At 42.7% G+C, this 26,169-nt stretch overlaps 1 protein-coding gene across 2 annotated transcripts in view; it reads right to left on the reverse strand.

The window, feature by feature from the left end:
* Positions 1-328: 328 nt before the first annotated feature.
* The window catches only part of BCL2 (BCL2 apoptosis regulator), a gene marked incomplete at both ends in the record, with an annotated part of 85,195 nt that continues 59,354 nt past the window's right edge, over positions 329-26,169 (reverse strand). The window contains one exon of one of the 2 annotated variants that reach the window (XM_079533513.1): positions 329-463. In XM_079533513.1, the coding sequence (XP_079389639.1) occupies positions 329-463 (135 nt within the window). The remainder of the gene's footprint in view (positions 464-26,169) is intronic. The other variant, XM_079533514.1, reaches the window with a different exon arrangement.

Consider the following 26,169-nt stretch of genomic DNA (forward strand, 5'->3'; position numbering starts at 1 on the left):
TTCGCAGATAAAATAATCCAGACAACTGCATTAATTAAAAAAAGAATCTAAAATACTTTGGGGCTCATTAAAGTTAAGAATAACAACATGATGTGACGACAGATACAACTTGCAGAGTTTCTGAAAATAGCAGGTTAAAATGTAAATATATTTTAATAAATAATTTTCCTGCAATGTAAAAATAAGTGATATTTCCTTTGGCAGTAATAGCTGATTTAATCTTTAGCCAGGAAGTTGTTTTGCTCATAAAATACCATTGTGCTACAGAAAAAAAATATTATTTTGCTGTTTTGAAAGACTTTTGTAATCCACGATAAACTGGGCGACTCTACTTATGTCCAAGATAAGCGCCAAGAGTGATGCAAGCTCCCACCAGAACCAGGCTCAGGATGGTCTTCAGAGAGATCCAGGAGAAATCAAACAAAGGCCTCATACTGTTGCCGTACAATTCCACAAAGGCATCCTAGAGAGGGAAATAAAGGAACATCAGAATCACAGTAACTCTCGAAGAGAGGGAGGAGAGCTTCCACATGCAGCAGTCCTCCAGCAATCCCTCCAGTAGAAAAAAACTCACAACACATCAACGTATGAAAATAGTGATTCGGGAGCTATGTTTTTACGTGGTGCTTAGCACAAAGACCTCCTGCCTATTTCTTAACAAATATTGCTGTAATTACTTACACTCTTACATCTGTTTTAAGCATGCCCTGTCCAATAGCAAATATAGTAAAAGCATTTTTAAGCATGAGTAACTCCCCTTTGGCTCCTGAATGTGTATACACAAAAACAGACAAAGGAAGGAACGGAAGAGATTGAAACTTCATTCTCCGAAACTTCCACTTCCACTGGAAACTGGGCATCTATTTTGCTCATCAGTATTTAGTAGTTCCTTAGGGATGGGTTCAGGAGATTCCATGTAGTAGTCACTGAGATGTTTCTTCTGTGTGAGTTGAAGCTGTTAGGGTACAGTTCTGTGTTACGTCACTGCTGGCCTTTCATGACTCTCACCGAAAGGGGTGACACCTCACTCCTGTGTTCCTCATAGTCATTCCTTTGATGTAACAGTGGTCTGTTTTTGTGCTCCATAAATACAATGGGATTTTGACTGGGTTAGTGATCAGATCGGTAACACTCTGTGCTTAATGTGTTTCTTTCAAACATGAAACCTGAGAACACTCAGAGAGGTAAACCACACTGCATTGCATGAAAGCAATGAATAATGAAGCTGAATGACTTTAAAAAAAAAAAAAAAAAGGGGAGAAAAAATAGCAGAGTTTAGGACAACTCTTTCCTTGTGCAACCAATTAAGGTCTGCACCCAAACCACTGAGATAAACCCATCAGACAGCTATCCATTGTAGGGTTTACATCATTCTCTATTATCCTAGGCTTCCGAATTTTTGTAAAAGCAAAACATTCTCTATTTCTGTTATGTTGCCTTTAGACATTTTGTCATGTTACTATGCTAGGCGGTAACCTGCCTTCTGCAAATGCATCCATGTCACGGATTACAGCAAGAATGAAGAGTAACAGCTCTCTGCCATTCTCAGAAACCTTTCAACTAGATGCATTTCCCATAAATTACATACATTAAATAGCCTTCATCATTAGCCTTTTCTAGATATTGTTAAAATAAGTGCATTAATGGTTATACCACGAGAGGGCGTGTAAGGGTTTTTTATATCGTGCCATTTTGACTCCTGTCCACTAGAGCGAGATGCAAATAAATAAAATGTTTGTAATCTCAAAATGTGCTTTTATATTAAGTAATATTGGTGCATGCTGTAGGTAAGAGTGAGTGTGTCAGTAACAGAATAGCTACGGGGTTTGCCCAACAGTTTGACCCAAATCGTCTTCCTCCTGATATTTCTCAATGCTTCTTCCTCCAGGTAATCATTTTCAAACCTGAGTATCCAAGACAATATTGTTAAGTGAAGGCAGTTTAACCTTTGGGGTCAATGTCTTAATGCAAACTGTTCTTCTCTGCAAAAATTCAGCAACTTTTGCATAACTGTGTTGTGTTTGAAATAGACATTGCCAAACCCTGGCCTCAATATTCTGCTGTGCTGATGAAGAGCCGAGAAGTACAGAGTTTGCTGCGCAGTTCTTTGGACGGCTTCCTTTATTTCTCCTTAAGGCTATGAAGTAACACAATATCCTAAAATGTTACAGACTGGGCTAAATCCTGTTGCCGCCAGTGCAGACTCACTGACTTCCATGGGAGCTTTGTCTGGATAGAGAGTTCAAGATCGTGCCTTATAAAAATACAAGAAGGGTAAAGTTCAAAACTTGGTGATATCATAATGGGTGGAAAACAGAGGAAATGAAAAAAAAAATACCATGGAAATGCAAGTCATGTGAAAATATTTAAATGTTACATTTCCATGGTTTCTTTCTGTGGGCTGAGTCTCACTTCTGTATAGTTATGACAGCCGACGCACACCCAGTACCAACTGCAAAATGAGCACATTTTGTGCCTTCTTTCTACCCATGTTTAGCAATGTTCAGCCCAGTTTGCCTGAGAGGCCATTTCTAACAGGTCAGTAGAACCCTTGGAATTCACTGTGAGGATGGATAGAGGGTTACAGTGGAACTTGAAGACAAGGCAAACGTATGCTATAACGTGTGGTTCAAAAGAGGAATGCTAACAAAAAATGTGCAGCATGCAGTACTTTTTTTTCTGAGATTATACAACAATAACATGAACCCAGCCTAATGGTGTCTGCACTATATATTACAAGTAGCTCTTTATGATCATTCTCCCTCCCCTTCTCAAACATCCTGATTAGGCCTATTTCCGAAGCTTGTTTGAACAGCCTGTCACTATTTGTTTAAGTTTCAAACCTGTTTTAAATAAACACATGTCCATTTTATGTACTAAAACAAGGAGAGGGGGAGGGACTCATTACTGAAAATTTTTAGCACAAGGAGAACCCTAAACAGAATCCTGACTGTTTCATAACGTTTGCCTTCTATAAACCTACGTATTGGTCACTGGATTTTTGTCACCTAAACCAGCCTGTTTAAAATAGGAGACTCTGCACTAAAACAAATAAGCTTAACAAAATTGCTTGTAACACTTGATGTCGTCTGAAAAGCACTCTTTGTAATGAAAGCAAGGGTCCCCTCGGCAAATGGACCGAGACAAGTTTTGGCTTGGTCAGTCCTTCTGGAAATCTCACACGGTTGGAAACAAAAGGGTTGTAGGCCTTTATTTTAAGACCTGACTATTTAAAATTTAATGGAATGTTATATCCTGGATGTAAAATTATATCAGGGCAGTTAAAAATTATATGGAAAAGAGCTCTTCATTCGGACCTGTAAGTTGCTCGAAAGTAATTTCTTTAGAAGCTTTTATGAAGTCAAATCAGCCTGTCATTCCTTTATGGCCTGCATTCACGCTGACCGTTTCAACACAGCAAGAAAGATGGAAGTGGTAAAGGGAAGAACGCTCTGCTCAGCTCCTCGTGGTCCCCGTGCAGCGAGGTGCACGCCTCACCCATCTGGGCGTACATGGTGGGCCAGGGCCAAGAGCCCCGCTGCCCACCGAGCTGCCCATGGGGAGGGCAGGTCCCGATCAGACCCTGGTGGAGTTTGGCACCCACGGAGGATAAGGAGGTGTGATGGTGATGATGGTGTCCTGAGTGGTGTCCTAGTTCAGACCAGAGGCTCTCGATTGCACTGCCCCTCTCGCCTGCTGGCTCAAATTTGGCAGTGCTGATCCAAGAAACAAATATCATCCGTAACTACACAAACGTTTGTTACTTGCATTTGGGTTTTAATTAGTTGAAGTCCTTTTGCAGCTCGGCCTCCATCCCTGCCTGAGAGGCAAGGCCTAGCCTCGAGGCTGCAGAGGAGTCAATACTTCCCATATGCTGAGCCCAGCACTGCATTACTGGCACGAGTGCTCCCCCCGTCAAGGCCAAGGGAAAAGCCAACCTCAGCGTGGCATTATGCATTTATGGCTGAGGGGGTGGTAGGGAGAGCAAACATGAGGAAGTAAAGACTTCCTTTTTCTACCTGAATCAAACAGCTGTTGAGGAAGTGACTTTATTTCCCTCGTTATCATTGGTTTGACAGGATATCCTCTTGAGCCACATTGTACTGAATGAAGAGCTGGTGAGCCTTCCATTTTACTGAGCGGGAATTGGCTCGCAGCTATTCTCTGCTGCCCTCTCTTTGACTCCAAAACAAACAAACAAATACCAGCTCCAGACTTTTGAAGAAACCTGCCCAGGTCTGAATGACACCGTGCTGCCATCTGTCATGGCGGGAGAGGGAATGACATCCACTCCAGTGCCAAGATTTAGCGGCTGAATGACTTTTCACTCACCCCTGCCTCAATATGAGTGACAAAAATTCTCATTAAAGCCTTCGTTCCTGCACGGTTACTCATTCCAGAGGTGATTTGAGGAGGGAGGGAGCGAACAGAGCTGCTTAAATCGTCTTGTATTTTTTATGCAGTGAAACCTCATTAAAATGTCATCTTGAAGCTAATGAGAAAAGTTCTTGGAACATAAAAAAAAGCAGACAAATCTATCGCTGTTCTTCTCTTGAAGAGCTCACGAGTCCTCTATGGAAACCCAAGTACTGAGGAGATGCAAATCAGGGCAGCTGAGCCCCTGATGGTGTTGTGCCAAGGTGCGGAGTTTCATACGGCTGGTGTCTTTAGACGGGCTGGTGTCTTTGTACGCCCGGGAGTGCTGACATGCTGGCACTCCAACCTGGTCTACTTCATCAAATCATAATGTGCAGGAAAGGAACTGTCACCACTGACCACTGGCAGAGATCGCACCCAGGGACTGGCTTCGGCACAGCTACACCTGATCAAATCCCCATCCAGGTGGGGCTTTTTAACCCCTCACCTTTTCCTGTGGTAGAAATGGATCCGTTCTGGATTCTCTGTTTTCACAATACAATACATAGTCCTAGAGCTGCAGCTTCAATTAGTTTGTGTCTGCATACCCTTTTTTCTATCCAGTGATATCTGAAGTTTGTGACTGGACAAAACTGGTTCTCGTCACAGCGGTCTCACATATCTTCTTTGTTCCATGTTTTTGTCTTTTGTTTAAATACTTACATGGTGACCCTATGTTCTGGGGCACGTCTTGCAGCTCTTATTGATGCCAGGCTCTCACTGAAGTATATGTAAATTCAAATCAATGGAAATACTATTTGCATAGGGCTGACTAAACACAGCACTCAGATGCAGACATTTATGGGGTAAGGAATAGTCGCGGTTAGATTTCTTCATAGGAACTGATGCATGTGCTTAGAAATGCATAAATAAATCTGACTGGGTATAGCAATGGGGCTGACTGTTCCAGTTCATGCTGCTGGAAAGTGAACCTGTTGGCAGATAGATTTCCTCCAGAGCTGACAGAGATGAAGGATAAACCTACACTATGGGGAATGGTCAAGCTATTTCTCTTTAAATATGGGTTTAGTAAGGTGCGGATCATTCAGCTTGCATGGAAAGCCATGCAGTGTTCAGACAAGGCTGCATTCTTGCTAAACCAAGTCAGCATGAGAAATGTTTCAGCAATTTTGTCTTGGCGTCTCTGCTTAATTCAGTTAGACGTGGCCCTGCAATATGCAAAAGCCCAGACCTAGGGGAGGTTGCCTGGTTTTCTTATTCCTGGAAAGGCCCACACTAAACTGAAGTATTTCTGGCATCAGCTGTGCAACGTCACTGCAGCAGTTCATTGGTGGTATTTAATGGGTGCCACTTATGGAGAAGCAATATTAGCATTAAGGAAAGAAAGAAGGCGAGGAGGCAGTCTGGAGAAAATCCTCCATGTTCAAACTGCTCTGCTCCGTCCTTGACAAGTTCTTTTTTCTGCAAATTGGTGAGCCCATTCAACCAATTTTCTATTTCTTTATATTGATATATAGCAGCCTTAGTTTTAACTTCCGAAGTTACACTACTTGGGCTGAATGGTAGAAGCTGTATATAATTCATACACAGAAAGAAATCGCAATGCATTTTCACCCATCTCAGTTGCACCAAGAACCATTCAATTTTAGGCCACCTTCTTCTTCCAGTCAAATTTATCAAACCATTTTTAAGAAGTTTACATTCACATACAGAGGTAAACTTAGGAAACGCCACAGAGATTTGTGGACCACTGTGGAGAACAGAACAGGCATCACAGAATTGGTAAAGGAGCTCATGCTCTAACATCACAAACTTGATGATCCTTGGGGTTCCTTCCAACCCAAACCATTCTATGATTCTGTGCACACTTTGCAAAGAAACACCGTGCACTGGGACCATTGACACAACTTTAGAATGATTCTAAAGTAAAAATAATGACAAAATGGGTCTGAAAGATGACAGGCCTGATTCTCTCAAAGTCTTGTCTAAACTCTCAGTAATTTAATGTGAGTGACTTTACACTGGAAATAGTCTACCTAATTTAAAACCCCACATTTGAACATTTGGTTCTGGCAGGTATTTTGCTAGTAATAAAGGGAAATACGTATATGTGCACACCATTATGTTCCCCACATGCTCCAGCTGCCAGCATCTGTCACTCTCAGGATGCAGCATAAGAGTTAAATCATGTAACAGTCTGAGAAATGGGAACTGAAAGTAGCTGCTTGTAGAAATGCTCAAAGTGTTTGGCACAGCTTTTGTCATCAGCCCACCGCTTGGGCAATGGAGGGCTTTGTTTAATAAATTTATCCTGCTGTGCCGTGAAAGGGCTCAAGGCACAGGTATTAGCTGAGGTAAACAGGTAAAAAAGAAAGACAGAAGGAGCAAGGGTTTGCCAAGGCAGGGCTCACTCAGAGTGGTCTCTGCCGGGACAGGCAGCGCATGTGAATGTGGAGGGTGGAATCGAACTAGTCTGAGCAGGTTGTGCCATCAGCTGAGCCACGAGGGACCAGTCACACATTTTCCCTGCTGCTTGTTTTAACATCTCTTAGGGAAATACTCCATCCGCTGTTTGCTGTCTAAACACAGAGTTCTGATCCCCAGGCCCCTTGGCTTGCCTGCCTTGCACTCCGCCTTGAGTGCAGCACACAGAAGCATTGCTGTGGCCGTAGCGCTCCGGTCCCACACCGGCCAACACTGCACTGCTGCAGAACCTCTGGTAAAAGTTCAGGCAAAGCCACTGGCACTGTCTTCAGAAATGCCACGCTTTCCTCACATGGCTCAAAGTAGGCTTTTGCTGTTGTTTTCTTTTTTTTTAAGATCTTGTGACAATCAGTTGATTTACGAAGGGAAAGAAACGGCGAAGGTTATCTTATGATAAAGTAATCTTATGATATATCTGCAATTTAGCAAGTAAGCACCAAAAAAAAAAAAAAAAAAAAAAAAGAAAGAAAGAAAAAAGAAAAAGAACGAAAAAAACCTTGAGCAATATAAAAAATGCTGTAGGCTTAAATGGGCAGGTAGCTTCTACCAGGGACCATGTGGAAAATACGAATGTGCGTGTGTTTTCTTTGGCGAGCAGCACCTCATTAGCAGCCCAGTCCATTTTTGCTCACCTGTGAAAGCCTTATTTGAGGAAGGGACAGGCAGAGATTTTTGGTAATGGATTTCCCATGCCATTTCCTACACCTACCCTCGTGTGCTGTGCCCCAGCTGGTGCTTTAGGAGCAAGCTGTAAGCCCCCTGCCATCGCCCAGCACACAAGGGGGGGAAGACCTCTGGCATCAGCACACAGTGCATTGCTGGATCACCTTGTGGGGCTGCTCTACTCTGTGCTGTTCCTGAAGGCCTCTCAGTGGCTTGTTCTATGTTTTCATCATGTCACAGCCAAGTGGTAATGGGGAATTAACACAATGGGAAGTTCCTGGCCTGCATTGGCTCAGAAGAGATTTTTTTTGGTCCGAGTGCCTCCATTCCACTCCTCCTGTCTATTCTGTTCACCACAAAACCACAAGACCTGGGAGACTAGTGATGGGTGACCAAGCAGGGAAGGAAGCTAGAGGCTGTGCAGACTGAGGAAAGTGGGAATTTAGGCAAAGTCAACTGCCTGTCACCTGTTGTCAAGGCAGCTTTATGAGTTGCCTGACAGGCACTCATAAGGGCGGGCTGGGAAAACCTCAAGTATTCTGTTCATCCAGAAAGCTGTTTGGCAAGTACTGTCAGGTAAGAGCTAATAGGGACTGTATGAAAAGAACAAGGAAAATCAGAGTGTGAGGATATGGTTCACAAACTGATTGAAAGGCTTTGTTTTGCTATTCAAAACAGCTCTTAAATTAATTTGCATACACAGTTGTAACACATTAACTACAACCATCAGGTTTATTTAAATGCCACCATGCAAAAACAAAGTAAGAAGGCTTAATGAAATGCAAATAATCTCTGTCCCTCCATCTCCAAAACCATCAGCAAGCATCCCACAGGAGAAGTGCTAATAATTCCCTTTCCCAGGACCCACCTGCTCTTTCCTCCTTTCTAATCCTTCCTCCCACCCAGAAGCAAGTACCATAGGGATGTTTGACAGAGACACACCTCTGACCCTTATGCATGCTTTAATTCCTCTGTAAAAGGTAATGATGTATAGCTGATACATGAAAGGGCGCGAAGTCTGTGTGTTTCCTCCCAGTGGAAAGCTCTGAAAAATGTCAGACATTGGTAGAAGGAGAAGAAGGGTCATTTTCTACAACAGAAGCTGTGCCAGTGTCACTGCTCTGGCCAAATCCCTTGATGGAGACAAGGCTTACACCATCAAAGGAAGCTCCAGCGTGCTTGAAATACCTCCCAGACAACATGAGCTGCACTGACAGACTCTGCTACCCTGTGTCAAGTCCACATAAGTCTACCTAGTGGGAAGGGGAACCGTGCCAAAAAGTTATCTCTGCAGACTATCATAGTGATTTTTTCCCCGTGAGATAGTTATGCTGGCCAGACTTCATCAGGTAGACCTAAGGAACCATTATTTGCAAAATAAGATTGTAATTTATTTTAACCAGATGTTCAGCACTGATCTGTGTCTGTGCACTCGCTGTGCACTCAACCTCATTTTTACTGTGAAAGAGATATACCTTGGGCAACCAGTGAGGTTTTAAAAACTTAATGCTGAAATCTAAGGCTGTAGCGGGTTCTTCTTTTCTTTTAGTGTTTATGCGTAGTTCCCAATGAAGTAAGCAGGTGTTCCTGAGCTTTGCTGCTATCAATCGGATCTCCTGCAGGTTTTGCAGGGCAGAAGTCTCAGCTCTCCTGTGCACCAGATGCTCGCATTAATCGCTGGAGCAAGTCACATGCTGCTCCTTACAACCTGGCAGCACTGGCTGCTCAGGGTGAGGGCTGAGGCAATCTAGAATGCCAGCCCTCTGAAACAACAGGTCCCTCGTGGTTTTCTTTGGAGCCCGGTGCTTCTGAGAGGAGACAGAGGCTGTGCTGCTGCAGGATGATGGACACAAGGGCGGTCACACTGCTGTCACCAGAGCCCGAAGCACCGCTATCAACAAGTTACACATACACATCCTTGGGAACAGCTGAAATACAGCTCAGCCTGCATTCCTATGACCAGTCATTCAAAACAGAAACTAAAGGATTTGGTTAACTGCTTTTTTTTCTTTCCTTTTTTTTTTTTTTTAAATGCCTGCATGTCCTTGCAGATCATTCACAAAGAGCTGAGCATTTATATTTCCTGTTGACGAACTTTGAAAGGGAGAATGCCAATGGAAATTGGATCTCTTAATGAACAAGTTCTGTGGACAGCAAGTCAGATGCAAATTCATGAAGTATTTAAATCTGTCGTTGTGACCTTGAACTAACACTGCTAGGAAGCAGAAAGCCCTTCACTTAGGCAGGAAAGACTGGTAATTACTTGGTGCGTCGGTGTTTCCAAGGGAGCAGAAATGTCATGCTAAAGTTCAGATACTCAAAGGAAAGACTGAGAAACAAAATCACGAATATCAGCCAAATAAAAAAAAGAAAAGAAAAATGCATTACCTATCAAATCAGTTCTTGAAAGCTTTCCCACTTTTTAAGACAAATACGACTTCACAGATTGGAAGCTGCAGATCAAAATGGCTATACAGGCCAAAATCAAGCCATTTGCTTTTCTGAAAACTTCCACATGCAGGTGGGCCTATATGGCAGAATGCAGTTCTAAGGAGAAAAGAGGGAGCTGACCTCATGCCAAACAAGCTGGCCCAGGGGCAGGTGTATGGATGCAAGTACTGTAGGTGCATAAGAACAGTACAGCGAGCAGGCTAACTACTCCTGCTGTGAAACTTGTGCAACTGCTGCATAGGCACAGTTCATCTACCAGAAAGAATTACTGGCTTCATTTGTGCACAAAGAACTACAGCACTGCCTTCTCTGTGTAGCAATGTGCACAGTGACTCCTGCCCAAGCAGCTGCTGCTGCAAGGCCAGGTTCTCTTGCCCAGGCACTTCCAAGTAGCCTCAAGAATTTCATTAAAGCATTCACCTGCCCTCAATGAAATGCCAGAGGAAGTGGTTGCAGGAGCTGAGGGATTCATGTGTGGTGGAGGGAAAAGGGCCAGATCTGGAAGTAGGTTTTGCAGTTATCTAGAGGATTAACCACAAATAACTCTTGTTTGCCACACCTCCTGTGCCTGTCTCTCTTCAGATGATGACTTGTGTCCATCTAGACCCTCTTTGCATCACAGTTCAGCTATTACGGTCACCTTGCTTTTTCTTCATCAAGCCTTCCATCGCAGATGTCTGCTGCTTCCGTCCCAGAGCGGGAAGCCACCAGGTCTGTTTCCAGTGGCTTTGCAATAGGAGGAGCTTCCTGCCACAGCAGCAACCCTCAGTTGCTGGCAATGAATGACTGGAATCCAGAGTATAAGTGACATAACCCCCCTCGGGAGATGCCTTCAGAATCTCCTCTAATTAACTGTTGCTGCTATAAGTTTAGACAAATCCAGGAAATCACATGCAAAATGCTGTCTGATTTTCTATCTAATCTTCTTCTATCTAGGTTCTTGTACCACACACATTGCTGTGGTATCTGAGCATCTTGGTGCCTGGATGCAACTCAGTCGAACCCTTTTCAAGCTAAGCTTCTGGCCAAACACTACTCCTACCTGCAGCCAACCGTTTTGCTATGAACAAACGGCAAAGAAGCATCTTCAAAGACTCCCCCAACGTACCAGCTTCTCTTGTCTTCCTTTCCCAGATAATGTAAGATTGGGAACCTTGCCAAGCATCACACTAAACCGAAAGAGACATTCAAATTGCTGCAAGTATAAGAGCCAAGGGAGCCCAGTCTGCCAGAATGTTATTGCAGCAGTCTCAAGGAGCTGACGGCATTAAGACTTCATTTTGTTGTGTGCCTGCCTGTCTAGGAGATGCTTCACTGGAGGCCAGAAAAGCATTGCTTCCTCAATATTAAATACTAGCGACTTGGACAACTGCAAGTCATTTGTTAGCTTCAAGCTTTTGAATCAGTTTTCTTTCTTTTAAGATTGGAGGCATCTGATCCTGTGGTTACTGTTGCTTGAAACAGAACAACTGCTTTCAGGGGGGTTTCAAATACACGCCTTTCTGGTGAGCATATAATCAAAGCAGCAACGCAGAAAGGGACCAACAGTCAGAAAGGTGATGAAAAGAAGCTGTGTTATTTCTGGATGAGAAATACTAGACATAGGTTTGACTGATTTAAGCCCCAGTAAAGGAAGAGAAAAGTTCAGAACTTATCTACATTTTAACTGCAAAGAAGCAATCCTCCCCCCAGGATGAACAGCTTATACTGTTTATATATCAAAGAGTATTCTGAGTCATTAACTGAAATATGTTGTGCTGGTAGAAGACAGTTATATCAGCAAGATTTTGCCTACATAAGGATTTGCACCAGCATAGTTTATATCCCTAAAAGAAGTCAAATGATGAACCAATACCAGCATAACATACAGTGCAAACAAGGCCTGAAAAATGGGGAAAATTTTGCAGGCCAACGTTTTAGGCTGTGCATTTGTCTTTACAATTTGTGTTTTAAAAGTTCCTGTATGTGTATAAAGACAGTACTTAAAATAAAAAGCAATCACTTAGAGCAACAAGAAACTAAAAGTAATCTAAAATCCCTTCTTTGTTTTGTCTATTTATTCCCACAGCTTTATTTGCAGAGGTGGTGGGAGTCAGCAAAAGAAGCTGAGATGAGCCTATGATCATAGTATTAAGTTGATTTGACTATTAGATAACTTTAATTTAAATGTTCCCCACGGGGTTTCTGGTATTTTTTTTTTCCTTATTTACTTCTCGAGACTATTTAATACTTTGACCTGAAGGAAGAAGATTTTGTACAAGCAAGAGGATTAAAGGTTCAAATTAGTTAAAGATGAAACAAATCTACTGATTCAACAAAGCCCTGTGTTCCCAGTGTCACCAATAATATTATCATACATTAAACTGTTAATGTGCTTGAAATGCCGAAAAAAAAAGGCATTTAAAGCATAGGCTACAGGTAGCATTTGCTTCAAAAAGAAGTACTGTTCCATTGCACACTTTTTAATCAACTTCTCAGAATCGCAGAATCACAGAATGGCCAGGGTTGGAAGGGACCTCAAGGATCATGAATCTCCAACCCCCCTGCCACATGCAGGGCCACCAACCTCCCCATTCAATACTAGACCAGGCTGCCCAGGGCCCCATCCAATCTGGCCTTGAACACCTCCAGGGATGGAGCATCCACAACCTCTCTGGGCAGCCTGTTCTAGCACCTCACCTCTCTCATAGAAAAGAACTTCCCCCTGACATCCAACCTAAATCTTCCCTTTGTCAGCTTTAAACCATTTCTTCTTGTCCTGCCATTATCAACCCTTGTAAAGAGTTGATTCCCCTCCTCCTGTTTGCAGGCTCTCTTTAGGTATTGGAAGGCTGCAATGAGGTCACCTCGCAGCCTTTTCTTCTCCAGGCTGAACAAGTTCAGCTCCCTCAGCCTGTCTTTGTAGGGAAGGTGCCAGCCCTCTAAACATCTTCGTGCTCTCCTCTGGACCCTCTCCAACAGCTCCTTCTCTTTCTTGTACTGCGGGCTCCAGACCTGGACACAATACTCGAGATGGGGCCTCACAAGAGCAGAGTAGAGGGACACCAATCACCTTCCTGTCCCTGCTGGCCACCCTTCTTCTGATGGGAACCAATGGGAACTTCTATTCCACCCAAGCGGAAATCCTATATGTCTGTAATAACCATGGGATGTTAAATGGGCTCTTGTCATCCCTGTTTCACCTGGTTTACTGGTTGTATCATCTTTGCCACTGATATCCACTCCTAAATTGTACCTCTAAAACTTCACTCTTTTTGTATCTTGGGTTGGTTTGGGTGTTTCTTTTTTTCGGTTTCTTTTTTTTTTTTTTTTTTGCATTCTCTGTCCAGGTACTCACTTTCAGTGTGTTTCTTCAGCTATGCCACGTGTGATTCCCTGTTCCCTATGAGGACAGATTGAGAGCTGAGGCTGTTCAGGCTGGAGAAAAGAAGGCTCCAGGGTGACTTGATAGTGGCATTTTAGAATCTAAAGGGGGACTATAAGAAGGAAGGGGACAGTCTCATTAGCAGGCTTTGTTGTGACAGTAGAAGGGGAAATGGTTTCAAAGATTTAGATTGGACATAAGGAGGAAGATTTTTACAGGAGGGGTGGTGAAGTACTGGAACAGGCTGTCCAGAGATGTGATGGATGCCCCATCCCAGGAGACACTCAAGGTCAGGATGCATGGAGCTCTGAGCAACCTGATCTCACTGTAGGTGCTCCCTGCAGGGGAGTTGGACTAGGTGGCCTTTAAGGGTCCCTTCCAACACAAACAATTCTATGATTCTATGATTCCTTCCTTCTATGCCTCTGTGACCTTCCTTCCTTCATTGCCAGTTTTTCTTATTCATTTCCACGCATGCAGTATTGCCTTGCACGGTTTCTGCAAAGTATGCATGCATACAGAAGTTACACCTTTTCATGCTGATATATTGCTCTACAGAGTCGAACTTAGTACAAACACAAGGTTGCCATTGTGCTAGCTAATCGTGCTTAAGCTGTGATCCCATCAGGCTTTAACTGCAGCTGGATGCCACAGTGCTGAGTGCAACTTAGGTGAGCGTAATTGCTAAGTCACATGCACCGTGAGGCTGCATAGTTCTAGTGGGACTCTTCAAAGTTGTGTTCTGACACAGACAGGAATTTAACGGGAAGAACAGCCCTGCTTAGTTCTCTGTGAGGCTGCAACATACATTTTGCATCTAGGATAAAGCTAAACCGCAATAACGATCCTATAAAAGGAGGCAGAGTTGGGCACAAGTGTTTGAAACCAGTTGTAGTTGGTTTGCTGCGAAACCGGCAAAATACCCTGCTGGAAAGCAGGAACATCTGGGCACTGAATAGCTGTAGTCCAGCCCACTCAGTGAATACCCAGCATACAGCAGGTGAAACACAAGTGGTAAGCTTTATCGTTAAGCTGGTAGCCACTGAACTATATGATCTGTCCGAAGGTTTTCAGTCTCCTGGGTAAGGGAACAGCTTCTCAAGTCCTTCTTTTCTGGTCATTTTTTAAGAGTAGACTCAGAAGGAGAAAGATGAAGTTGCTCCTTGTTTGATTTCCTAGGTAGTAAAGTATGTTCTTATGTAACAGTTTTAAAAAAAACTGAAGCAATACTACCTTGAAGAGATGAAAGTTTTGATCCATGTACATAAGAGCTGCTCAACTGCATCAGCCTTGTGATCCATCCGGACAGTCAGACTTACTGAGCCAGCTAATATCAGACTGTGAGTAATATCAGAGTTAAGACTACTTTCTTCCTTTTGGGTTTCACTTTTCCAAGAAGATGTTGCACAAGGTGTCAAGAAATCTCTTCTAATACGTGTTCCTCTTGATCTGATCAAGCCTAGGGGAGTAACTGAAGTTCAAGTTACTACAGTTTTGTTAGCAGTTGGAGTTCTACACCGTTCACTGTTTCCTCTTCTTAAGTTGGAGATTATCAACAAAGACCAGCTAATGTCTTTACTTTCCTAAAGTTGTTAAAATGCTTCTGAATTTCTAGTCTCGAATTTCTTTGTCTTTGGAGATTCAGTTGTGTAGAGCTTGCCACTTAAAGTTCATCTAAATAGTGCGTATGCTATGCTATGCTTCCATACAGAAGTATCTCCTCTGCTTCTACAGACCAGCCTTTCCTTCCTCAACACTTTGTAGGTCAATATAAGGTCAATATAATGTTGTAGCACTATATTTCCCTACCGCCCACTATAATTGAAATCATCCTCCATGGCAAACGCTTCGATTGTTCTTTTGCTTTTAAGCTTGTTAAATTTGTTTAAATACTTACACTTACTCAACTCTTACATCCAATACCTTCCCAGTTTTACTGAATTCCCTTTTATGCTTTTACCAAAATTACGACTCTCTGATGATCGTAACTGGCATCATGTTCTCTGAATTCACAAGGTGCTGCCATATACACAGATGTCTTTAATAGACGTATCTGACTAATACGTTCCCCAGATCCTCATAACTTCTTGCTTATTTGCCACGTCTACTTCTGTTCTGATTCTCTCCATTTTCTAAGCTCTCCCTTCCCCAGGTTCCCTCATTATCTCTCAGAGTTAAATGCCACCTCACAAAATCTTTTTGGCCACGCTCAGAAGTGCAGAGATCCCACTGCTGTGCCAGGCTTGCAGATGAAATCAGGAACGACTTAGTCAAAGCGCTGTCTTGGACCTAGAGTTTGCCCATCTATCTAGTCAAATTAAATTAGTTCCCAGACAGTCTCCTGTTCTAAGCCAAATTCCTGTTCTTTTGACTGCGTTCCCTGGGATGACTGCGGGTGTTTGCTTTGCTGGTCTCATTTTGACCGATGGGAAACCATCTTCTGTGATAGCATCTTCAGGAAGGTGATCTAACCCTTGGCTCTGGCTTCTTAAAACAAAGTCTTGGCCAGGCTCTATCTAAGGGCCACCCTCCCCTCCCACATGATGTTAATCCTCTGAGCTTCCTCAATTTCTCACAGACATTTCTGGGATTTCAGAATATTTGAAAGCGAAGAAGCAGAAGTGTTATGAGATGTAAGGTCCTTAACAGAAGATAACATGTTTTAAGCAGTTCCCTAGTCAAAATAAGAATTGCTATCTTTTTAACTGTCCCCCTTCAAATAAAATAATTAAAAATAACTAAAAAGCGAGCTTTTGGTTGTGCAAAAAAAAAAAAGGTCAGTAGCAGCATTTCCCAAGGGTGTTCCTTCTCATTCTCACTGTGATGTATCTCATTTCCTTCAACCTTCAAAAAATAAGCTTTCAAGTTAGATTCCTAAACGCGTAAGTAGGCACTTAAATGAACAGACTGGTTTTCCTCTTTTGGTTGCCTGAGGACAGTTAGGTGCCAGCCTTTGAAAGTTTTGGACGAAGGAATACATATCAAAGCTACAGTTTGAATGGAGACAACAGAAGCCAAACTCATAGTTCCAATTCTAAAATATTCCGCATTAATAAACATTGCATTGATAATCATGTAATTAAATATTGTTGAGGCATTAAAAATCTTTTCTGAAAATCATTCTTGCATTTCCTGCACTATTTAGCAGGTACAAGAATGGAGAAATGAGATGGTGAGAACAGAAAAAACTTTTCAGTGGGAAGAGAGAGGGAACTGGAGCTAGTCCTATTAGAAAGTAACCAAATAACTGAACAAGGAATCCATTGAATAATGAGTGACAGGGAGAGTGAACATAGCTATGGAGTCTCCACACTCCCAGTCCTAGGTATTTCAGTTACATAAAGGAATGACAGGAGTTCAAGACTTGTAAGACAAAGTATTTTTTGCACAGAATCACAATTAGACCATCAGATTCATTGTTACGGGATGCTGAGACAGTGAGTTTAGCAAGCTTCAAAAAATACTACATTTCTTCTAGAGTGAACAAAACCTTGTAACCATTAGTCTAAAATCATAAAAATTGGGAGTCTTCTGCTTGAAGGATTTCATCAATCTCTGAATTCCTGGGATGAGTTCTTCATGAGGACTATGCAGGGCAGAGGAGGGGCTGGGAAAGAGATTACTCTACATCTGCCTCTTGTGAGTACACTGTGGGTACAGCCTGTGCTGGATGGATCACGATTTTGTTGAAGAACGTATTCATTAATACTTGTGTATTGGCTGGGCAGGGGAAGTTTGTGTTCCTCAGTGTTTAAAGAGTATTTTCCAAACTTTTTAGTATCCATCTGACTAAAAATGGCTCTGGCTGAGACTAAACCCATGGGATCCCTCAGTTAAGATTCATACAGAAATTTAAAAAAACCAAGCAACACTGTACTCTTAAGAAAAATGTATATATATGTTTATCCAGAAAGCAAGTATTACTATTTAGTATTGAAAAAAAAAAAAAAAAAAAAGACTGCTGGAAGTTAAATGCAAGTCATCATAACAGGGTCAAGAGAGATTTTTTTAAATGGAAAAGTTTTTTAATCTTAAAGGGAACACTTTATTAAAATCCGTAATGAAAACTAAACAGTTAACAATAATTATTTGTTTTTATCCAAATGGAAGAAATAATAATTAAACATATAATGAAAGTAACAAAAAAAAAAAAAAAGAAAAAAGAGACTGCATTAAGAAAAAAAGATAATTATGCTCTTGATTTATTTGAAAACAAAGCTCAACAACCTGGTAATGGATCTTCAGCCTGTGCCAGGGCATAAAAGCTACTGTTCACATGTGGCTGCCCTCACTTTTTTGGCCATCTACAGCTGGAGGCCACCTAGAGAGGCCTCCCTGCACAGTGTGGGGTCAGAGATAACGTGTGGGTGGAAAGCCCCAGTGCCACCAGTTGTCCCCTGGGCAGCCTGGCCAGTGGCATCAGTTAAGGACACTGGAGTACATAAGGCTCCACCAGCCCTTGGAGGGGCAGCCAGACCCTGTGGACCCAAAGCTAGAGGGGAGGCCTGAGTGTGAATCTCTGCCAGGTGCTGGTGCCCTCATGGAGATCATCCATAGGATCAGGACCCTAGACTGCCTGCATGTGATGATATTGCAGAAAATAACAAAGCCATGTTGAAGTCTACAAGGCTGCATCAGTCTTATGCTTGCTCTCTACTCTCCCAAGGACTCCTCTGTTTATTTTCATTTTTCAGACTTCCTTGAATCTCCTTCACTTCCTCTCCTTCTCAGCTCCACAGTACTCCGTTACGTATTTTTGGAGAGATGCATGTGTGTATTTTTAATGAGATGAACTATTTCCAGAGAATAGAAAACGGGTGCGCAGAACCCGTGTCTGCAGTGTGCCAGGGGCAGCACGCTGGTGTCTTTCTCACCGTCGGCACTGCCTCCCCAGCTCCCTTCCTCCCTGTGCAAGCACTTTCACTCCTTTCCTTTCAGACCACTAACCAACAACTGTTGATCACCTCTCAAGCCCCAGCCCACCACTTTCACTCTCAGTCACTTGCCCACTACTGTCTCTCTGCCATGGTGCACCTCACCCAAGCCTAGCAGACGCCCACTCTTTCTTGCTCACCTCTTGAAGCTTTTCATGCAGGCAGTGATATTTAACCAGAGGTTCAGAGAGAGCTGCTGGCACTGTGGTAGATACAGACAAAATTCAAAGCACAAAAGGAGAACTGAGTGACGGCGGCACCTGGGGACGTGGCATAATGGGCATGGTGAGGAGGGACTCGATAATCTCAGAGGTCTTTTCCAACCTATGATTCTAAGTGGGAAATTCCTTATCCAGAAGCTTTGGAAGGTATGGCTGTGTTAGAGGAACTGCAGGGGTTCAGCTGCTTCAAGCACTTCTGCAATGCAACGACTAAACCCACAGGAAGATTCCCTCAGGTTCAGTGAATATAATGACAGAGAATGAGGTACTCTTCCAGAAAGTGAGGCTGTTCCAGAGAAGAGGGAGCCTAACATGGGTATCCCCAGCTGCCTTCTGGAGAAACCTCTCCCTCTGTTGACTGTACAGGGAAAGTCCTCGCCTACATACCCGAGTGTGAATGCCCCACGTAATTTCTGTATCTCCGTTCATCATCTGGGGATGGTGGTCATAAAATGCTTGACTGAGGCATGTGGAGGAGTGTTCCTGGAAGGTGAGTGTTACTGCAGCTGTAGATCAGCACAGTGGGAAATTACAGGTTTCTCTGCATGTGCACAGAGCTGGGAAGTCCCATGCAAAGATGCTGTCCATGCCTGCTTAGACTAATGATACATATGAACTTCTCTGTTAGTATGGCAAAAAATGGTCATCATATTTTCTTTTGCAAGTTATATATCACAGCAAATGTATTTGGTGGTTTTATATTCCTGTATTAGTTTGCTCCAGGAAAATAAAGACTTCCATTTGCATTTGCATCTCTCATGATTTTTGCATGTAAAATAATAACGAAATTTCTCTACTACTCGTCAATCTGAACACTGCTTATCTTTTCTTTTAGCTTGCCGTTAAATGAAATATCATTTCAAGTTGAGGAAGGCGTTATTTGAAAAAACAATAGATATCACTCAACACCTGTCAAGTTAAAGAGTAACTGGAAGTTACTACATTCTGATCCATTTATTATGTGTTACGCAGAATCCATATGTACTTTTCCATGTAAATAAATATTTAGACTAAGTACTAGAGATATATGTACATAAATATGTATTTATATATACTTATTTTTGTAAAACTGTGTCTATATATGTTTACTGCTGAATAGATTGAACAAGTAAGTGAAAAATCAAGATCACTGTAAAGAAATTATTGTGTTACTGTTTTCCCAGCTAATGACCATGCTCTGAAATGGTAGGTTGGTTATAGTAGAGCTGAACACGGAGTGCTTATAGATGCAATATATCCATCTTAGACATTTTAAAGGCTGAGAGCTGAGTTTTAGAGCCTACACTTTCCTTATGCATTTGTTTCCTCCACAGATTTGATGTCAACAGAAAGAGCTCCCCTGTTTTCACTTGGATTTGGTCAGATCTTCAACAACCTAAATTGAACTTATCCAGAGTTCAAAGAAAACTCTCTCATCTATGAAGAAGACCCCAGAACTATGCTTGTTGTGTTAGCAGGGGTCTAAGTAGTATCAGCAAAGACAGCAGGCAAATTCTGGGAGAGGTCTGTCTTGGAAAGCTCATGGAGGCTTTCCATTATGAGGTTCACTTGACCAAAAAAGAAAAGATGTTTTCTTAATCTTACTTGATTCTTCCTATATTTGCAAATATCACAGAGCCATCACACATAATACTGGTTTATTATTCCGCCTGGGACTGTGACCTGACCCCAGACCACTGAAGAATCGATCTCATCCCAGCTAGCAATTGCCTGCGTGAGACCTTACAGTCCTTGTCCTTCACAAACACTTCTTAAAACTACTGTCAATTAAATTTCCCAGAGTGAGGCAAAGAATGATAGCAGCATTTTATATGTTCACACATTCTCCAGACTGATAGAACGCTCAGTATATATTAAAAGGGAGCTCAGTCCATTCACAACACACAATAAGTGCGCAATTCAATTAACTAATGCAATTCATATTTCATTAGGACAGAAGCTGTTTGTGACCTTAAACGGACAACAATTTCATGACAGCATTGTAGAATTTTAATTAGATAGGAAAATAACAAAGAGAAACGAAACAGAGGGAAAAAGAGCTGCCTGGCAGAATTGTTCCAAGGAACTTAAAAACAAAAGATGCATTTGTTCTCCTACGTCCTCCTCCTCCTTCCCCCTTACTAATGATGCAGAGAACAAAATGTTATTGCCTTTATTTGGCTCTGATTAACCATTTGTAGAGAAGGCTGTCATCTCAGCATTGAGGGTATGCACCTGGTGGCACCAAAAGACACAGAAAAGAGAAATGCAAGGTCCTGCCTTTACCTTTTGTTCAAGAGTGTCTAAGTGAAGAGCAACTCCCTTAAGAAGAATTTTATACCAGTTTTATACCGATTTTTTCTTTTGTGAAGGAAAGTGGTAAACTGGCAAAAACAACAGATGCGATTAATAAAATCAAATGTTAATACGGTTGTTACAAAATAGCACACAGAATCACTGTGCATAAAGGGCTGTGATTAAAACTGAGATGGATTCCAAAGTTAAGCTGCAATTGCTTCAGTATTTCTTTCTGTGATACTCTTAAGAAAATGAGAAGAGATTAATAAGGTTAGTTATTATGACTCTGTAGTAATTTAATATTAAATCTGAAGTATTCCCATCTATGCTGACCCCTATGTGAGAAAAATGGCTTCCTGCAGTCTGTAATTCAGTTTCATTAATTGTATATCGCCAAAACAGTGCCCTGTATTACAGAAACATGTAGGGAAGGTATCCTTTTTGTTTTATACAGTGCATTTAAAAAGATGGTAGAAGAATGAAACTACCAGGTCAGAGTTCATGGTCTGTCGGACATGATCCTCTCCCCTCACCCCTCTCCTGGACAGTGACTTCTGCTTCTAAGATACAATCAGTACAAAAATTCTGTCAGATTTTGCATTAAAGGCAAGATGCTGCAATAGAAAGCCAAAGAATAGCAATATATGTCTGTTCAATCAGGATATTTGTTGATCTGGGTCAGTAACAAGACGGTTATTTGTCCCCGACCAGTGGGTGGCAATGGCAGCAAATGGCTTAGAGGAGACAAGAACTGATTTTGATAAACATGTCCAGATGGGTATGATTTAAATCAGTAAATATATTGCTCTGTGGAAAGAGAGGTTTTAAAAAGTAATTTTAAACCAGTGTTTACAGTAAGTTGCTTGTATCTATCAGTCACTAAATGCTATAGATATACTCTTAAAATTAAATTTAAGCCAGCAACGTGATCGGCGAAGAAAAAGAAAACAGCTTTGCCTTCTCTGATCCTAGCACCTCCGATGTTTTTTTCTTCATAATGTATTATATCAAAGACCCGTTGTCTGTACCAGGAAGTCACAAATATCAATATTATTTAGTACTGTTTTTCTCAAACTCACTCTGAGCTAAAGCTCATTTTACTGGAATGGACTTAGTTATTTTATTGGCAGTATCGTCAAATAACTTCTTAGTGCAATGAAAGCATCAAAAAGTACAGCTGCTAGATGAGAGAGATCGTGAAAAGGGAGTTTCCAGAACTCACTGATATTAGCTGCTCACCCATACATTCCCTTCCTCTCAAGTTTCAAGATGAGATTATCATTAAAAAAAGGCCGACTTGTCAAAAAAAAAAAAAAAAAGAAAGAAAGAAAGAAAGAAAAGAAAAAAAAAAAAAAAAGAAAGAAAGAAAGAAGGAAAGAAACTGTCTGAACAAATCTACAAATAAACCAGCTTGGGGAATTCCCACGTCTGTGCCTGACCTCCGCGATCAAAATAAGGCATCCTCAGTGCGATAAAGCATTGCCGCCATTTGTTGCCCTTAACTCTTCCCCGACGCAGTGTGTGACCAGCACAGCTCGTGCTTCACCAAAGCTGCACCTGAACTGTGGGCAGCCCAGCCTCTACCAGACCCACGGCTGTGTGGGGGTGACACCAGCAGGGCCCAGCTCAGGGACAGAGTGGTAATGCTGGGACCTGTGCAGGAGCCCATCCCAGGCTACTTACTGTAAGGAGAACTGCTGTGCTGCCAGATTGCTCTGTACGCCTTCCTTTCGATCTTTGTTCCTCTTAAGTTTTTGGCTTTGCTATTGGAGGAAGTGCATCCCAGCAAAACCATTGTCTGTCAGACCTGCTGGCCAGGGCTGACCACGATGGAGACACCACAGAAAGCTGCTGTGTTAGCTGGGTAAGAAGTACCGCATAGGCTCAGCAGTACTATGTCATTCAAGTCTTCTTTTTAATTGTTTTTTGTGCCTTTTGTATGCTGGGATTTACTAATTCAATGTGTAGCTTTTCTTAGAGTGTTGCAAAGCTGGAGTCAGTCCCTGCTGCAGTGTTGGGATCTGCACCGGACAACCACTGATGCCACCAACGGCTTTTAGAGAGAAGGAAACTGAGGCTAAAGAGCAAAGTACTTTTTGCCTTGCATTGTTCTTGGAGACTATTTCTGGTGCACAGGAAGGACTCACAAAATCACTATCATATTTATTTTTGTTAAGCCCGTACGTGACTTGAAGTATTCCAGAGGTGTGTGTCAAGCTCTGAGAACTGATGGCAAATTTCATTTGCTGGTTAGAGGTAGGAAAAGAAGTATGGCACTCCTGGGGCTGGCTGGAAGAGCTCTATTATAAATGGAGGGGAAACAGCCTTCAAGCGCTACACGAGAATATTAACGGGAGTAGCTCCAAATATTGTAGTCTAAAACGAACACTTTGATAATCACAACAATGTGGTTTGAAAAGCATCACTTTAAAAGGTCAGCTCTAACACCCTCCGACTGCACATTGAAAGCATAGCGGATATATTGAGTCATACATATTGTTCATTGTCATTTGCATTTGGTGAAATCCCTGTATTTTACCCAATTTAGCAAGCAAGCACCGCCTCGGGCTCCCTTGGCAATACTGAGCCTAAATGTTGTTACTGTTTGTTGCTCTTCTTAAACAACATCTTGTCCCAGCCCACTATATATCACTCAGCGTTCTTTTGATAAATTTTTGTCATTTAAAGCACGTGAGTCATTGTGCATAAATGGAAAGAAGGGCAGCGGCACACTAAAGCGAGATGGGTATTTTGGGATTCACCGCTGGGATACTTCCATGCACACTGCTCGGAGCAAAATGGCCATCTATGGCAGCCTGCAGGCAGCCACCAGTATGTGACAACGCAATAACCCAACTTCGCAATTGTGTAGATAAAGACCTTCTGCTTAATTCTACAAACACCACGTAGCTTCAGGCTGTACTTCGAGAAAAGGCTCTTGAATTCAATAAACACTTTATGCATTCCAGCCGTTTTCTTAAAATGTACTCAGGATTTGACCTCACGCCGTTTTCTCCACATTTTTGCATATTGCCACAATTAGGGACTGCCTGACTTTCCAGCCATCATGTGAGCAATGTTTCCAACCAGAATACGGCGGAAGTTGTCCTCACCCTTCCGGGGGCTACACCTGAAGAGTAAGCAAATTTTGTGGGTATTTTAAACCTTTTTTTATTTTCTATGAGCAACGTGAAGATGACTCATTCGTGCTTGGGCCGGAATATACAGTTGGTAAACATTGGTGGCGAGAAATCCTATTGCTACATTTGTAAATAAACAGTGCTGGCCTTCTAGAGGTGTAAATAAAAACAGTGCTGGCTGCAGTTCTGTTAGTGATGGGAGTTTTGGGTAGGAGAGGCAGGGAACACTGAGTGGCACACACAGCTGGACATGACTGCTAGGGCACACGATCCCAAGCCATCCAGCCCAAGGGAGATAGCAGGGGGAGAGGTGCTCCTCTGTGTCACCACACTGACACGAGCTGTGAAACAGTTCTGAATGAAAAGAAACATAAAAGGCCTTGTGCAGATGAATGCATGCAGAGCAATGCAGAGCCTAATGCAAAGGCCACTGAAGCTAAAGAGAGACTTGCATTTCTGCAACGAGCTCTGTGCACTTAGTTTACCCTCCATACACCTTGCCTTAAACTGATGGTTTGAAGAAGACATTAGCCTGTATCGTGGAAAAGCACGTGTCATGAAAAAACTGCTCAGGAAAGTAATTGCCTTCAAGTGCATCTGCTCCTGTAAAACATAAGGCTTGTCTATCATGATGTTTGCAAGGATTACATTATTGTTCTCCATACACTAGTCATGTGCCTCAATATGTACAGAAAGACCAGCACTGTGAGAACTTCATGTAGACCCCTAACCCAAGCTACTCAATCAATATGGAAGGGAAATGTGGAAAGGGAACCTGGTGGTTCGCTCCTTCTCTGCTCGCCAACAGGACTGCACAGGACTCCTACTGTGGCAAGATGCTGAATGCCAGACGTGGAGCCTTCTCATTTTCCTGGCTTTGTTGTGTTGGGGCTACTCCAACGCCGTCCTGCCCAGCAGGCCGAGTCTCCCTGTTCCCATTCAATGACTGCAGCTCTGCATCACTCCACTACCGCCTGGCCATGCAACGCATGTGTGAGACTCAGCACATGCCTCCAGTGACACTAGGTTGGAGTTACCCTGATGAGTAATAGCGTGTAAAAGTCAATTACATTCAGATTCATAGGCGCCTGCTACATCAAATGCTAAGAGTGGGGAAATCTGCCCTACAGGAATGAGATGGGGGCAAACTTTTATTAGTCTCATGTTGGCTTTATCTATTTTAAATGTTTCATTATCGTAGGGAGAGAAGTGCCATTGTTAACAGCATTACAGGCAGTCAGCTGGACTCAATTTAAAATTAAAAGGGGAAGAAAAAAGAAATGAAAAGAAAAAAAAAAAAGGGTCTGCTTGATGTACTGCAGTATGGCAGGCGATGGTAGCTTGCCCCAGAAACGCTTATTGAATCCAGCTCTTCTGTACAAAAGAATTTGTTAACCTCCTCATGATGCCAAGTTTGCTAAAATTGGCCCAAGCAAGGCTGCTTCCAGAAGCCGTAAGGGCTGTGTTCACTGATCAGCATTTAGTCCAGGGTTGCATCTACAAGTAAATATTGTCAAGCTGTGCACACAACAGAGGTTGTCCTGGCTCTGATGCCCTGCCACTTCCCTGCCCAGGGCAGTGCTGCTGAAGTCAGGAGCAAAGCTCAGCTGAGCTCAAGGCACAGCTATATGTGTTGGGTGAAAGGATGGCATTTGGGACTGCAGAAAGGCTACTGGTGAGCTAAGAGACCCTTCTCCTGCCTTGCTCCAGTGCAGCACCAGTGCCTCCTGTGGGCACCTGATTCTGCCAGGCTGGGTGTACCTGCCCTCAGGGATCCTAATGCAGCACAGGTCCACTCCAATGAAGGTAGCTCAGCATAAAGACCAGCAGATCCAGATGTGTTCTGCTTGGAAAGTAATACCGCATGAGTACAATCCTTCTGTTGCTTGGGATCTTTGCTTTTGGAAACCTTCTTTTACTGGGCTTATAAAGCCCTGCTTTACACAGCCCCCGGGTCTGCCTCATCCTGCAGTGCCCATTCAGCTCCCCTGCAGCCTCAGTGTGAATGCAAGAGTCCCTGCAGAGCAAACAGATAAGGGTTTGGAGGAACCGGTCGATATATTTAGATAAGGTGCGACAAGGATACGTGGCAACCCGCGTCTTTGTCAGCTCTCAGCGGTGTAAAGATTACAAGAGTGGAAAATAGAAATCCCCGTGTTAGCTGCTTCAGGCTGAGTCCTTCTCTTCTGCACCGCTGTTAATCGACACCGCTGTAACCATGGAGCCGGCGTACAGTGCGGATAACGCGGTGGCATTAT

Source organism: Tetrao urogallus (genome assembly GCF_951394365.1).
Source record: "Tetrao urogallus genome assembly, chromosome: 3".
Classification (NCBI taxonomy): Eukaryota; Metazoa; Chordata; class Aves; order Galliformes; family Phasianidae; genus Tetrao; species Tetrao urogallus.